The following is a 15217-nucleotide window of genomic DNA, read 5'->3' as shown; positions in this document are numbered from 1 at the left end:
GAGAATTTGTAAAGAAACTTAAACCTAAATTCAGAGTGAGCTCACTTTGAATTCAGGTTTAAGTTTCTCCACAATTTCAAATATAGTTTTAATTTTTAAATTTACAGTCAGTTTAGGCCCGTAAGCCTGCTTTAGAGAGGAGCTCGATGGAGTAGCTGCGACGGGGCTTATAAACAAGTGTTAGTCCCCCTCGATGGGCGAGGTGAGACTAAACTAATCGTGCAGCCGAGGAGGGGCTTTAGTCCCGGGTGGAGCCATGACCCGGGACTAAAGCCCCTCGCCTGCCGCCTGCCGAGCACGGGCCTTTAGTCCCGGTGCGTGGCTCCAACCGGGACTCAAGACCCCCTTTAGTCCCGGTTGGAGCTCCGCACCGGGACTAAAGGCCCCTGCTTCCCGCCTTTTGGTCTGCCGAAAAAGGGCCTTTAGTCCCGGGTCGTGGCTCCACCCGGGACTAAAGGGGGTCTTTAGTCCCGGTTCGAGCCCCGAACCGGGACTAAAGATCCACCTATATAAGCGGGAGTTAGAAAAATTTCAACCCAAATCGCATTTCGTTTCTCTTCTTCTTCCTCTCGTTCTCCTGCCCAGCGCGGTACACCGACGACCTCGACGACGCCGTCAGGCTGCCCGCCGTCCTCCTCGCCGCCGCCTGCCGTCGCTGTCGTCCTCCTCGCCGCCGCCGTCCTCCTCGCGCGCCGCCGCCATCCTCCTCGCCGCACGCCGCCGTCCTCCTCGCACGCCGTTGACGCCTCCGTCCGGTAAGCCCCCCGCCCCCTCCTCCTCAACACTCCGGCCGGTAGAAGAAAAGAAGAAAAAGGAGAAGAAAAAGGAGAAGAAAGGAAGAAAAAGGAGAAGAAAGGAAGAAAAAGGAGAAGGAAGAAAAAGGAGAAGAAAAAAGAAAATAATAAAAAGGGAAGAAAGGAAGAAAAAGGAGAAGAAACGAAGAGAAAGGAGAAGAAAGGAAGAAAAAGGAGAAGAAAGGAAGAAAAAGGAGAAGAAAAGAAGAAAAAGGGAAGAAAAGAAGAAAAAGAAAAAAAATGTCATTTAATTCCTATTGTTATTAGGTTTGTGCTAGATTATTAGGGTTGGTAATATTTAGAATTAGGTTAGGGTTACAAGAAGAAGAAATATGAACAAAAACAAGAAAATAAGATTAGGAAAAAGGAAAATAAGAAGAGGAGGAGAAGAAAAGAAGAAAAAGGAGAATAAGAAGAGGAGGAGAGGAGAAGAAGAGGAAACATAGAAGAAGAAGAGAAGTTGAAGAAGAAACGGAGAAGAAAATAAGAAAGAAGAAGAAGAAGAAGAAGAAGAAAGAGAAGAAGAAGATATTTCTACGTATATAGATGCTATTGTATATGCTTAATTTTACTATTGTATAGTGTATATGCTTAAATCTTAATAGTGTTTCTTAGATTATTGCTTAATTTTGCTATTGTATATGCTTAAGTGTTAATAGTTTAATTTTGCTATTGTATATGCTTAAGTGTTAATAGTTTATTTTTAGTAAGAAAATTAATAGAACTAGTTTCTTTTTTTAGTTCATTTTACGATGCCTATCCCGCATCCTCGTCGTCGACTCGGCGGAGGACACCTGCTTGATCAGAGGGGCCCTGTCCAGGACCGGGCTCCGCCTGGCTGGTATTGGGAGGTGCTACCTTCCGGGGGGCGTAGGTTGGTGAGGAGTCAGCCCGTTGTTGACCCGATCCTTGTTTGGTGGCGGTCGCGTGGGCCAGTGACGGTGCGAGGCTTCTGGACACCGCGGAGGTGGTACGTCACCGTGTCAGCGAGGAGGATCAGCACGTCCGTCGCTACATGGTTGCGTTGGAGGGCAGGTTCGAGCATACTTGGCAGGTTCTTCGGGGATCTCACTGGAGCTATGATCCTGTGATGGTTCCTTCTCTTTGGGTGTCCGCCGCCCGCGACGATACCCGTCGGGCGCTACGGTTCTAGCTGTATGAGTGATGCTATATGTATGATAGTATTCGAGGAGTATTAGTGATAATATTCGACGATGTACGGACAAAAGAGATGATGTACGTTTGCTTATAATTGAATGCATGCTAATTTGAATACTACTTTATTTTACGATTTGGTTTTGCTTATTGAATGCTTAAATTGGAAAAGTACTCCTACTTTGAATACTATGCAGAAATCTAGGAGTCCCGGGTGGAGCCACGACCCGGGACTAAAGTTGTTTTGGAACGGAGTTCCTGATAGAATAATTCTTTTTTGGTACAAAGTTCAACAAAGTCCTTTGACACTAGACAATGTGACATATAGAAGGGTAGATGAGATCAGGAAAAATAGGATCATTTTCTACACATCTAGAATGTCGCCATTTTGTTAAATCCTTAAAGGTTAAGAGAATCCGTTAGACATATTTTAGAGTTTAGGTTCTAGCCAAGACCCGGGACTAAAGGTCCTCCTATATAAAACGACACTTCGAAGTTTCCAACCCCTCTTATATAGTTTGTTAGTTTATTAGTTAATCAAATGTCCGTTTTTTGCAGAACTATGGATCCACATATCAGGAACCTTGAAGAGGAAGAACTTCTCGAAGATATAATCAAAGACGGCCCCGACGTTGAACCAGCTGAATCACCGTCGTCATATCTAAACCCCTCCGGATATGGAATGGAGGTCGACCGACACGAAGATGAAGCCGATGGGGCAGGAGATAGGTCCAATGACGGAGAAGGTGATAGCTCCACTGATGGAGAAGCCGGTGGAGAAGCCGGTGAAGAAATAATAAAGTCCGGAGAGGTATACATATGAAGTTCGACAATCACTTGTAATATGTGAAAAATAATGGAGATAGCTCTATATTGTATACATATACATTCATTTGACGAATGTTTCTCCCTCTTAGGCCTCCACATCGAGCAAAGCTACGAAACGAGGCCCGACTAGAAAGTTGGATGCACGGACGCATTACACCTTTGAGGTGATATTGCCTACGGGCGAACCCAAGCTTCCTAAGAATGCTGCTGACACATTCAAGAAGCAATGCGGAGTTCTCGTTAGGGATCATGTCCCGATCAGCGTTCGGGAGTGGAACAAGCGCAAAGGGGCAGCCGATAGTGACTATGTCGCCGAAAGGTACAAAGATAATCTTTGGAATGATCTCATGTCACATTTCAACCTGCCAGAATGTGAGAATGAAGACGCCGCAGACAAACTGAGGGCCAAAGTCAAGCAGTGGACTCTAAAGAAGATGGCCGAACTGTTCCGTAGCTGGAAGAAGAAGCTATGGAAAAACTATCTGAAGACAAAGAAAGTGCCAGTATTCGAGGGGTATCTAGCCAAGTAGGCGAATCACTGGAAGGCATTTCAAGAGTACAAGGAGTCAGAAGATGCCCAGGCATTATCAGAAAAGAACAAGATAAATGCCGACAAGAAGAACTATCACCACAAGCTGGGGCCAGGGGGCTATGAGACTACCATCCCAAAGTGGGATAAGAAAGAGCAAGATCTCCTAGCTAAAGGCATCGTACCTGAACCACTCCGTGATGAGTGGGAATTGAGAGCGAGAAATTGGTTCCTTGCGCATGGTGGTTCGTACGACGAAGAAACAGGGGACCTCATCTGCAGTGACGGTCTTAGGATACCCAGCGAGAATTGGAAAAAGATAGTGAAAGAAATTAAGGAGGGAAAAAGAAAGTTCACTGCAGATAGAGAGAAAGATTTGCTCACACTGGTCCTCGGCAATGGCGAACATGGAGGACGAACGCGAGGCTTCGGTCCTTCTTACCCGTGGTGGCTTGGGTTTGCCAGAGACCAAGACACTTACAGAAGCTGAGCGAGAGCAAAGAAGCGGCAGCACGATGAGGAGAATGACAAGTTCAACCAGTTGCTTGCCAGGATTAACGAGCAACAGAAGCAGATTGATGAGCTTAGAGGAGTAGTGCGCCAGGATGCACGAAGAATGATAGAGGGCGGTCCCGGCTACCCCGTGGATGGAATCAAGGAGTCAACATCATGTGAACTCCATCAGAAATTCAAGAACATATCCATGAAGGTGGCCGTCGGACAAGCTTTACCTTCTGGCCCTGATGCACGCTGGCATGGCCGTGAGATTCCAGCTGGCTTTGCTAAAGTCGGGGTGGATGAAATCATGGCGGGGTTTCATGATATGGAGCTCGACATAGCTGGACCCGAAGATGAGAGGACACTCGGAGAAGTACTGGGTGGAGTCATCCTATGGGACAAGAACTACATCAAGCTTCCAGGCTCGGCCCTAAGGACAACACCGCCTCCGAGTCGTCGCAGGTCACCTACACCTCCATTACCTCCAAGCCCTCCACATGACGTCGGCCAGCACAACACGAGTCCATCTCGATCACCACCGCCGGACTTGGGTCGTCCGTCTCCGCCGCCATCCGCTCCAGATACTAAGCGGAAGCGTGCCAGCAAGAACGCTCCGCCGATGATTTCTAAGCGACGGAGCCCCCCAAAGCGCAAACTGTCGCCCCTCCCAAAGGTACCTCATGCTAATCTTCCTATCAGACCTTATGATCGTACCCCCGAGGAAAACGCCAGGATAGCAAAGGAACATCATGATGCGCAGATGAAAAAGAAGGAACCCGAGCCCCGCCCGGAATACACCGAGAAGCAAATAGCATTTGCAAAATACTTCACGAACCTTCCATCACAGTATGACTTACACCATAAGCCTGATGAATATACACGCACATTGCAGAAAGAAGTGAAAAAGAGCAGATCACGTGCAAGTGCAAGTGGGAGCAAATCAAGTTCAACCACAAGCAAGAAAAAATCAGACGTTCCTCAGCTTGGACAACAGGCCAAACAGTCGATCCCACCCCTCAGGGTGTTACCCGAGAATGTCCCCCCTCCGGTGCAGGGGCAAGATTTGGAATTAGCAAAGAAGTGGGCGGATGAATGGGGTATCCCGGTTGAAGACATTCTAGCTTCCCAAGACGACAGATTACCCAAGGTTCTGGTAGCCCCTAAGCCACAGTTTGTCATGGGAGCGCCTTTGGTCAGCAAAGATGATCTCCCAACAAATATGCGTTATTGCATACATGGTACTTCAGTGAATCAAAGAATGGGAGAACGATGATCGTGGTGAGTGTCCCACGGGAGTACTACGGCCGCCCCGAAGAAATCCATATCGACTTTGATGAACTCTTCCAGATGTACAATGGCGACGCCCTCGACAAATCGCTTATGAGTTGCTATTGTCTCTAAGTTTTTCAATTCGTTGTCTACATATAACTTGTTTAGTTATTTCAATTCATTGTCTATATATAACTTGTACTCTATTATGCAGAACGAAGATTCTGGATTGTAAAAGTAGGAACATCCTAAATATTGGGTTTATTGACCCAGATAAAATACATATAGCGACGCTAACTGATAAACCCAAGGAGACGGAGGAAAACCTTCTAAGGTTTCTAACAGATCAAAAATTATGTGACCACATACTGTTTCCATACAACTTCAGGTGAGGGTCTTTACTCTGTTGTGTCCATTCACTTATAAGTGTAATTGATAAGTTACTGACACACACATATATATATATACATGTGCAGCTTTCATTGGATTCTGTTGGACATTCAAATTGATAAGGGAAGAGTTGATGCCTTCGACCCATTATCGAGACCCTTGGAACAGTTCCAAAGCCTGCAGGACATGCTTCAAGGGTAATTTCAATCATTATTGCGCTCTATCGGTCTCTTTCGATGATTTTCTGATATAACAATTAATGAAAACTTAGCAAATCATTATCCTTGTCGGGCAGGGTTTGGAAGCGGTTCAAGTGCGTGACTCCTGGTATCGAGCCTGAGAAGCTGACCTTTAGAGCGGCTCAGGTAAGTAGTAATATGATATACTTCTATTTTCAATACATTTATGATGCTAGATTATTATTTTGATTATATATATTCTATTCTCGTAAAGTGCGACCAGCAGCCACGGGGGACGCATCTATGCGGATACTATGTTTGCGAGACCATTCGCACGTTTACCTCTGAGCACAAGGATCACAGATTCGACGTAAGCAATGAACATTCACACCTCTATTTTTACCCGTCATTCTTTGTTATCATGATTGATATTCATATTCATCTCCTCTTCTTATATAGTACACGGCCATGAGGGAGAAGGTCCTACCAGAGGAACGCGCGGTTGCTGTTGCAGAGGAGCTTGCGACCTTTCTGAGGACGAAAGCTATAGATGACAAAGGACGATTTAGTGTAGCTAGGGGCCATTACTGATGTTGGTCCATGTAATCAAATAGACGGGCTCTAGTCCCGATAATTCAGATCTTCATATAATTGTATATATATGCTCGCTTGTAAGATAAGTTAATCTTATATATATATGCATAAACATGTATATTTAGAATTATATGAAAACTAATTCCCGAACATCAAACGAGGCATCACATTAATTTCCCGAACACCTAAACCCTAAAACTCTAAAACCCTAAAATAAACAAAATCTGCAGAAACTCTTTAGTCCCGGTCTGTATTAAGACCCGGGACTAAAGGGCCTGCCCCTGAGGGCGCTCCGGCGCGCCCACATGGAGCACCTTTGGTCCCGGCTTGGAACAGGGCCGGGACTAAAGGTTAGGCCTTTAGTCCCGCCCTTTAGTCCCGGTTGATGAACCGAGACTAAAGCCCCTTACGGGCCGGGACTATAGGCTCTGTCCCCACTAGTGTGTCTATATACATCCGTATGTAGTATACTTATGGAATCTCTAGAAAGACTTATATTTAGGAACGGAGAAGTAGCTACGATGTCAATGGCAGCACAAAAAAAGATGGCATTCCTAAATATAAGTTTTTAAAGATATTTTACTAAGAGTCTACATACAGAGCAAAATGAGTGAGTCTACACTCTAAAGTATGTCTATATACATCCGTATGTAGTATACATATGAAATCTCTAGAAAGACTTATATTTAGAAACGGAGGAAGTAGCTACCATGTCAATGGCAACACAAAAAAAGATGGCAAGTCATATAGATATATATATGAAGGAATGATAAAAAATTATTATTAGAGCCAAGTTTCAATCTTGGGACCTGTGGGTTATGGGCCCACCACGCTTCCGCTGCGCCACTCTGATTTTGTTGTTCATCGTTGCAATGCTATCCTACTTCAACGTTCCTTCATTAGCAGCCCCAAGAAAATCCTGCCCTCAGATCAGTGACAGCTTCTAAAAACTATCTTGCAGTGTACCAATTTGTACAATTTGGATACCTTCACAATCTGGCTTTCTCAAATTTCAACCATCAAATCCATGTCGCAACTTCAACCAGAGTCAAAACCAAATTATCAGTAAAAACAGAAGAAACTTTTTTTAGCTCCATTTCACACGTACAACAAATCGATCGGTACTACAAATCAAGCAAATGCACAGAAAAGATTCGTACAGGTTTCAACCAGCAGCAGAACCTGCCACCACGGCATCGTGCACACGCACAGAAACACACAATATGAAGGTCCAGAAAAACAAACCCACATTGCAGTTTTGGCAACTCCCCATAATACATTTCCTGTTTCGGCGGACCTCGAGCGGGTTTTTTACTCGTCGCAGAATCCAGTCTGGCCAGGAACCGAGTGCAAACTCACCGTGTCTCGCCTTTCTTCAAAACACACAGGGCTTCAGCCAAGCCTCTCAACATGTTTTTTCTACGCATCATGCATCCATCTTGAGTGAGCCCAGCCGTCTGGTCCTTTGGTCGAGCTCTGCCATGACCACCGTCTCGTGCCGTTTCCTTTCTTTCGTGATCGTGTTCGTTGTCATGGAGCCAATCTTGTCGAACGCAAACTGGGAAAGGAAAAAAAATAGGTGAAACAGGGATATATCAGACTCCAGTATTTGACGATCAAATGCTTTGTAACTTTGTAATAAAGGGGGGGAAGCATGCAACATCTATTTGATAAACTACACACACAGAGATAGCTCCAAACTACTGCTGACTTTCACTTTACTGCAATTTCTTAGTGTCCCAACTACACATGTTTATAACATTGTGCATCATCCCTGACTACTTCACCGGGTTTGCAGAAGAAAGAACCGATATTTACCGTGAGCAGCTCATCAGGCTCGTATAGGTGGTGTGCAGTTGTCTGCAGAACATCAATTACATCACCAATATGTTGGATGCGTAGAAGATCGTCTTCTCTCATCTGAAGATATTTAGTAACTTAGTATAAATGGTAACAGAGCAATGCCAAACAAGCTGAAGGAATCCAAACACTTTGGGAAAACATGGAAACAGAAGATTTTTTAGTGCACACCTTGAAAATTGCTAGAGCGACATGGAACAAGACCTTTGCCCCTTCATTGAATAAAACATCCCATACCCGAAGTGTTGTCTGTTCACAACAGCAAAAATGGCAACTGTCAAATGGTTTTACAGTGAGTTCTGGACAAATCATTGACAGGCTAGATAAACACTGATACCAAGTAAAAAGTAAACTACTGTCTAACCTCCGAAGGCAACGTTTTGGAGAAGAGACATAAGAACCATTCTGTGGCAACAAGTGAAACATCAAATCCCATTGCTTCAAGATGAGCAGCAATCCTGTACCATTTGGAAAACCCGATATAATTCACAACCGTAGCATTGTCAGTGAGAAATGATGGAATAAATGGTGAAGGAAAAAAATACCTGGGGCATTTTTTAGCTAGAAGATCTTTGAATACTCTCTGCTCAACATGGCATCCAGAAAGAGTATCGGTATAACAATCACTGACAAGAACATTCTCCAAGAGTACAGCCAGCATCCAAAATGCATCTTCCTCTGTCTTCATAACGAGCAATAACAGAGCAGCTACATAATTTAAACCCTGTAGTAGTACATACTGTTAGGAGGTGCTATGTGAGATAAATTACATTTGATGAACAATACCCTGACACTGCGGCTACCTGACAATATCCAACTTCTGAATCACGGAATGAGTAACCAACAAGTACGCGCCGAAGAGATGCCTGGCCTTCCTCGCTGTTCAACCAGGGATGGCAAGGGAAGGTGCGAGGGAGATCCTATAATTGCAAAGCATCCATTTTACTTCACAGATTCACCGAATTAGTTTATATAAAGCCCAATATATACTGATAAGTGAGGACAGCAATCTGGATAAAACAGTATAAAGCTACATATTAAGACAAAAACCAAGTACTCGTATGGATGAAGTCATCTGATGCTTGCAGGTGGTTGCTCGTTAGAAATTTTAACAAGCCATATATTCTTATTCTCCAGAAAGAGATATATGTACTCTGTTTGTTCTTCGTATGTAGGAATGTATGTACTTACATGGTCAATTTGGCGAGTGGCCGGCGTGGTTTTCCCCTCTGTGGCCCTGATCAGCTCGTCATAGTATGTCTCAGGAACTGTCGATCGTTTCTTGGCTGCACCCGACACCGACATCCATACCTTCGGCCTCAGCGCTGGCGGCACCCCCTTCCTAATCAGCCTCCTCAATGTAACTGTATTGGTGAGCACCGATAGCTTGAGCGACGTGACACTAATCACGCCCTGGCCACCGTTGGAGGAGATCCTCGGCTGGAGGTACCAGTTTGCGCCCTTGCTCGCCTCCAGCGCCCACCACACCCTCCCTTGCTCCCTTATCCTCTCCCTCACCTCGTTCAGCACATTGACATCGTCCACATTGCCCTCCACCATGAAGCCACAGAGATCTTCAAACTTCACCGACAAGTGGTAGGCGTTAGAATGGCCCCCCCTCCGGGGCGTGGTATACCTTCTAGCGTGGCTGGTGGTGGGCATGGATGCAGGTGGCGTGGTCCACAACGACCACCTCCTCCTCCTGGGATTGAAATCATCATCCGACACGTCCCTGGGTTGGATCCCAAACATATTCTTGTCCAGAAGTCTAACGTGATACAGCTATATACGCGTCTTCACTGAAATCAAGCTACTCCCAAATGAAGCCTGTTTCGTGCTTCTTCTCTTCGCCGGTTGACACCTGCAACAATTCCAGCAAACAAAAACAGAGCTCCTTAGTTGCCATGCCTGGGTATGTACAACAAATCACAACCAAAACGCAGAAAAAGCCAAGCCGAAACGTAAAATTGGAAAACGGCAAAAGCGATCCCACCCAACGCCACGCTGCTCAGCCAAGGCTTGCTTGGATTATTATGTTTCTCTCCAAGGCCCTTCTGCGTTCCCTTGCACGCGCGCCGGCGATTCAACGTCTTCCAAGCCGATTAAGGTGTATCGGCACCTGTTTTTATTGATTCAGCAGGATAACGACATTGCTGGCACAGCTGCGGCACTAGGACGCTCTAGCTCTGTTTAATTTTCGCCGCCGCGGAACAAGATTAATTGGCGTGTTTTTATTTACCAACTAATGTAGACTCAGGGATGGCTATCTTTTTCGCATGAGTACTATCTGAGACAATTTTTGGATTTTTGATACTAGCAATAACGGGCCTACTCATGAAGTATGGTAGAAACGGAGAAGAAGAAGGGTACCTAGCTAGCTAGCTCTCGCAGCTGGAAGAAGAAGGAAGGGGATCGAGCCGCCGCCGCCACCACCACCGCCGCACTGGAGGTCTGGATCTGTCGGGATTGCTCGCCGCCGCTGGCGTCCCAATCCCAATCCCAATCCCAGCTCCACGAGCTCACCCGAGGCTTCCGGCAGCCGGCGGAGCACTCTGCTCCCGCTCGACCGCTCGCTGCACCACAGACCGGACCGGACAGGACCTCGCCGCCGCAAACGGGCTCGATTCGGGCTGGCCGGCGCAGCAGACGGGCGCTGGAGCACACGCGGTGAACCGCGGGGAAGGAGGACGGCGGACGATCACAGGATCGATCCAGAGCAGCTCGCGACCTCCTGCCCCATTGAAGGCGAGCGCGGCATTGCGGTGATGGGATGGGGAGGGGGGGATGGATGGGGGAGGAAGCGGTCGGTGGGCGATTTGGTCAGAGGATTAAAGGGGGAACGGAAAATGATGGATGGATGGATTGGTAGGAGAGGAGAGGGGAGGACCAAATCAATCAATCAAATCAAATCAAGAATTCAAGAGTTGTTGGCGGTGAAATCGCCGGCGAGAACAAATAAAAAGAGGATCTTTTTCGGATTAGCTCGCGCCGTACGTGCGTGCGTGCGTGCGCGCCTGCTCAACCCCAACGGGATTGTCTGTCTTCGTCGTGTACCCAAAGGGGTAGGGTTGTCTTTTTCCTCTCATCGAGAGAGAGATGTGTGGTGGTGGTGGTGGTGGGGGGAAGTTCATCGGCTCCATTTAACCATGTCATATAGTACGTATCATTTTAGGTTGTCATCAACAAGGTTAAACCGGCTTTGATTTTAATAATGATGCATCGAATGTTTGGCTTGTTATTACGGTGTGGCTGGTCGTTCGATGGTGTAGAGTCCTCGACGTTATTTCTATTTATGTTTGGTATATTTTGTACTACGATTTTTATTATTATTATCTTGACATTCGATCCAGGTCTTTTTTTTCGCAAGAAGAAATAGACGACGGTCGTTCGACGCCTTCTTCATGGACGATTCCCTTCGTTCAACAACTTCGAGTATTCGTCGCGAAGGCCAATCCGGTGCACTTAGACGTGTAGGTTGAAGTTGAAGAGGAAAGGGGATATAAGATGGTGGACGGTTGCAAATGGACCATGTATATGGAATCGGAAGCGCGGTATTCCACCTGTGACGGTGGCTCGTGAAACCAGTTACCTCTTTCGTTAAGATTGCGAAACCTAACGCAAGCTAAAACATAATGACCTGCTGGATTTACTAAGGAGTTACTGCTTACTATTCAATATTGCTCCCTTTATAGCAGATAGTGCCTTATAATATATAGGAAAATCTTGCCTTCAGCTGGTGGATCGGATCACACCTCCTCTATATGAAGTGTGTCTTTTGTGTTTCTATTTTTTGCTGCAAATTGTCTTCCACAATAACACCCATGTTGCAACACTCGCAAAAGGAAGAAAACCCATATTGCAAAAAACATGAAGATACAAGAATATGAATATTTTCTGCGACATCATTTGTGTTGCAATTTTTTTCCCACAACAATACCCCTGTTGCAAAAATAATGAAAGAAATAAAATCAGCAACATCACCTATACTGTAAAAGTTTCCGTAACATACACTTCGTTGCAAAGAATCTGCGACACAAGCCTTGTTGCAATGATAAGGACAATGTTGGACGCATAGCGTAAACCATAAACGTATACCCCCACCATCTGAAGTTATATGTCATAGAAATGAATGTATCTAAACTTAAAATACGTCTAGATACATTCAACAAATATTTTCAGACGAATGGTAGATTTTATTTATTTTTACACTTTACTTGTCCCCTTTGCCGTCCACCCCGACCATGCATTGAATCAGTAGTCCGTTGCACGTGCTTGCTACTACGACTGTCCAAAAGCTTCCATGTGGTAGCATTTCCCTTCCGGTGGTGAGTTTTATTATGGATTGATTGGATCCATCGAACGTGCCAAGGACTTGTCGCCAACGAGTGGTCCGTTTGGAATAAAAAAATGAACATGAATTCGTTAGTTCTAGTAGTAGTATTATCATACATACGGCAATGCTGATCTGCTCGGTCTTCAAGCATGAAGCCAAATCTATCATTGGGACGTGTCTTAAACTAGGCGCACAACGAATTAGTCAATGCATATACTAGTACTACTTTCACATCGTATAATTTTGATATAGGGGATGGGGACATCAATGGTTCGTTTTGCGTGTGCGTACTACTTTCACATCGCGAACCGATTTATGTTTGATGTTTAGAGGGATTATGGTATCCCAAACACATCAGGTTTTAAGTCTGGTTTTCATATTTATTTTAGAATTTCTAACGATACGCATTCAGTGGGAAGAAGACGAGGCGTCTACGATGACTCTATAAAACTCAAGATGATATGTCCGCTCAATCTTTTGCCTTTTGGTACCGCAAGGATTTTTATTTTATTTCTAAAAAAACAACCAAATATATTAATTAATTAATTAAAATGTTCTTACGAACGTTCGTTACAACCAATGCTACACATGGCGCGGAACTATTAAGAAGGATGTCATCTGTTCCATTATTGAAATTAAACTTTGCAATCTCTCGCGTCATCGCGTTGGCCTCGCGATTGATCTTAACTAGCTTGACACTTTGGCAGCGCCTTCGAGATACTCAGCGCTTTGTTTTCTAGAGGGACACGTGGGGACCTGCCAAGCATTTCATTTGCGAGGCACTACTAGGATTTCATTGTAAGCTTAGTCAAATGAATTTCTTTCATTGCGTACGGTTACAATTTATAGGAATTTTTCTATGATACCTTTTTTAAAGAAGGCTCTGGCGATATTTATTGTCAAACCGTTGTAGGACCACATTTACAAAATTATAAAACATAACACTTGTCATTGGGAGTATATCGATGACTTGTTCCTATTGCACTCGCGGCCAACGCCCCATGAGCAGAGCTCCATATATACTTCCTTTAGGCCTCTTCTAATGCATCGGTGCTTAGATGAGGAGCTAAGTATATTAAAAACCTTAGCAATTAGCCTTTCCAATGCATAGGTGCTTAGCTTTTGTTGCTAAGCTTTTTTCATGGAATTGTTTAATAATTAAACTTCTTCATGCATTGGTTGGCAGCAAAGTTGTCAGAATCGCAACTCAAGTCTTAGAATCTTACGACCTTACGATCCAAACTAGCCCCTTCGATTCTATGATTTTGCTCTTAGAATCTAAGTTTCTACGATCCGGGTAGTTAAGATTCTACGATTCACAATCCTACCAACGGATTTCAGATCCGATTCAGAATCTCGATTCTGACAACTTTGGTTGGCAGTGTTTTTACATAGGTTCACGCCTTTAGCACCGTTTCTTCCTAGGATGTTGCCTATGTGGCACCCTTAGCACCGATGCACTAGAAAGGGCCTTAGAGTCCTTGGTCGGAGCCAGTAGAAGCCGCCAACAACAAACCGAGGATCAGATCATTGTCCTAGAGAAGACAAAGGCGAAGGGGGGGCTGGCCAACCATCTCAGATCCGACCAGACAGAATCTGAGACCTTAGCTCACTAGCTTCGCGTACGAAGCTGAAATTGGACGTGCCATCACATAACGACGAAGAAGCAAGAAGATCAAAAAAAAATTGTCGTGCACTCCACCAAGACCTAATGCAACAATTCAGTCAAGCAACCACACACTAATGCAACAATTGAGGAAGTTGATTTGATCTAACAAAAGAAAACCATGTCTAGTATAACCACTTATTATGTATCTAAAAATTTGTTAAAAGTAGTTTCTCACATGCACATGCCTATATTCTAAAATGTGTAATTAAATTTTGTTTCCATAACAAAAAGTTATACCACATGTAAAGTAGTAATGAAATTCCATTTTCTTGGCAATTATGATTTCTTTTGATAGTAAAAATTTGTATTGTTCGTAACACTCCTACTCGCCAACTAGGGGCAAAGCTAGAGAGAGAGAGAGAGAGAGAGAAATATGGATGTGCAACTTTGCGATCGACACAATACGTTGTAGCAATTAGTTCATTGGTCATGGTGGTCGACGCCGGGAACGACGGAGCTCTAGGTATGATCTCCTACCGTCGTCTCCGCACGCTCATGTTGTGCACATCCTATGCCATGGGCACACACACTAGTAGAAAAGAGGGCTTTGGTCCAGGTCCGAAAATCCTATTAGTCCCGATTCACATACGAACCAAGACCTATGATGACATTGGTCCCGGTTAGTGAGGCCAGGGCGCCGGCCGGGCATCATGGGCCATTGGTCCCGATTTGTCTCACCCCTTTTGTCTCGGTTTCGGTCAAGAACCGGGACTAATAGGCCGACAACCGTTCGTATCCCCTTTAGTCCCGGTTGGTGGAACAAATTAGGATGAAGGTGTGGTGGCGGGCCTTCGTACAACCGTTCGTATCCTCCTTTAGTCCCGGTTGGTGGATCAAACCGGGGTGGCGGTCCTTCGAATCACCCCTTTAGTGCCGGTTTGTCTTCCAACCCGGGACTAAAGGTCCAAACGGTTCGCCCTCCCGCGTCGTTTCCAGCGATGAAAACTGCAACTGAAGCAGAGTCTATCGCCATTCTCTGTTCTTCTCCTCTAGCGCTCTCCTCTGTTCTTCTTCTTCCTCTCTTCTTCCCCTCTCTTCTTCCATTCTTCTTCCACCATGACATATGAAACCGGAATGGTGCGCACACATGGCATGACCCAACTCAGGGTCGGGTACACA

General features: G+C 45.1%; 1 protein-coding gene across 1 annotated transcript; it reads right to left on the bottom strand.

Moving 5' to 3' along the window:
- Nucleotides 1-7295: 7295 nt before the first annotated feature.
- Nucleotides 7296-11139, bottom strand: LOC123431097 (growth hormone-regulated TBC protein 1). Its single transcript, XM_045114969.1, has 8 exons — nt 10467-11139; nt 9288-9957; nt 8900-9016; nt 8642-8820; nt 8461-8554; nt 8268-8345; nt 8055-8156; nt 7296-7794 (listed from the first exon to the last, which is right to left on the bottom strand). The coding sequence occupies exons 2-8, from the start codon at nt 9846-9848 to the stop codon at nt 7663-7665; spliced, it is 1263 nt and encodes a 420-aa protein (XP_044970904.1). The 5' UTR covers nt 9849-9957; nt 10467-11139; the 3' UTR covers nt 7296-7662.
- Between the last annotated feature and the right edge of the window lie 4078 nt (nt 11140-15217).

Source organism: Hordeum vulgare, chromosome 1H (assembly GCF_904849725.1).
Source record: "Hordeum vulgare subsp. vulgare chromosome 1H, MorexV3_pseudomolecules_assembly, whole genome shotgun sequence".
Taxonomy (NCBI): Eukaryota; Viridiplantae; Streptophyta; class Magnoliopsida; order Poales; family Poaceae; genus Hordeum; species Hordeum vulgare.
This window is presented reverse-complemented; position numbering and strand designations above follow the sequence as displayed.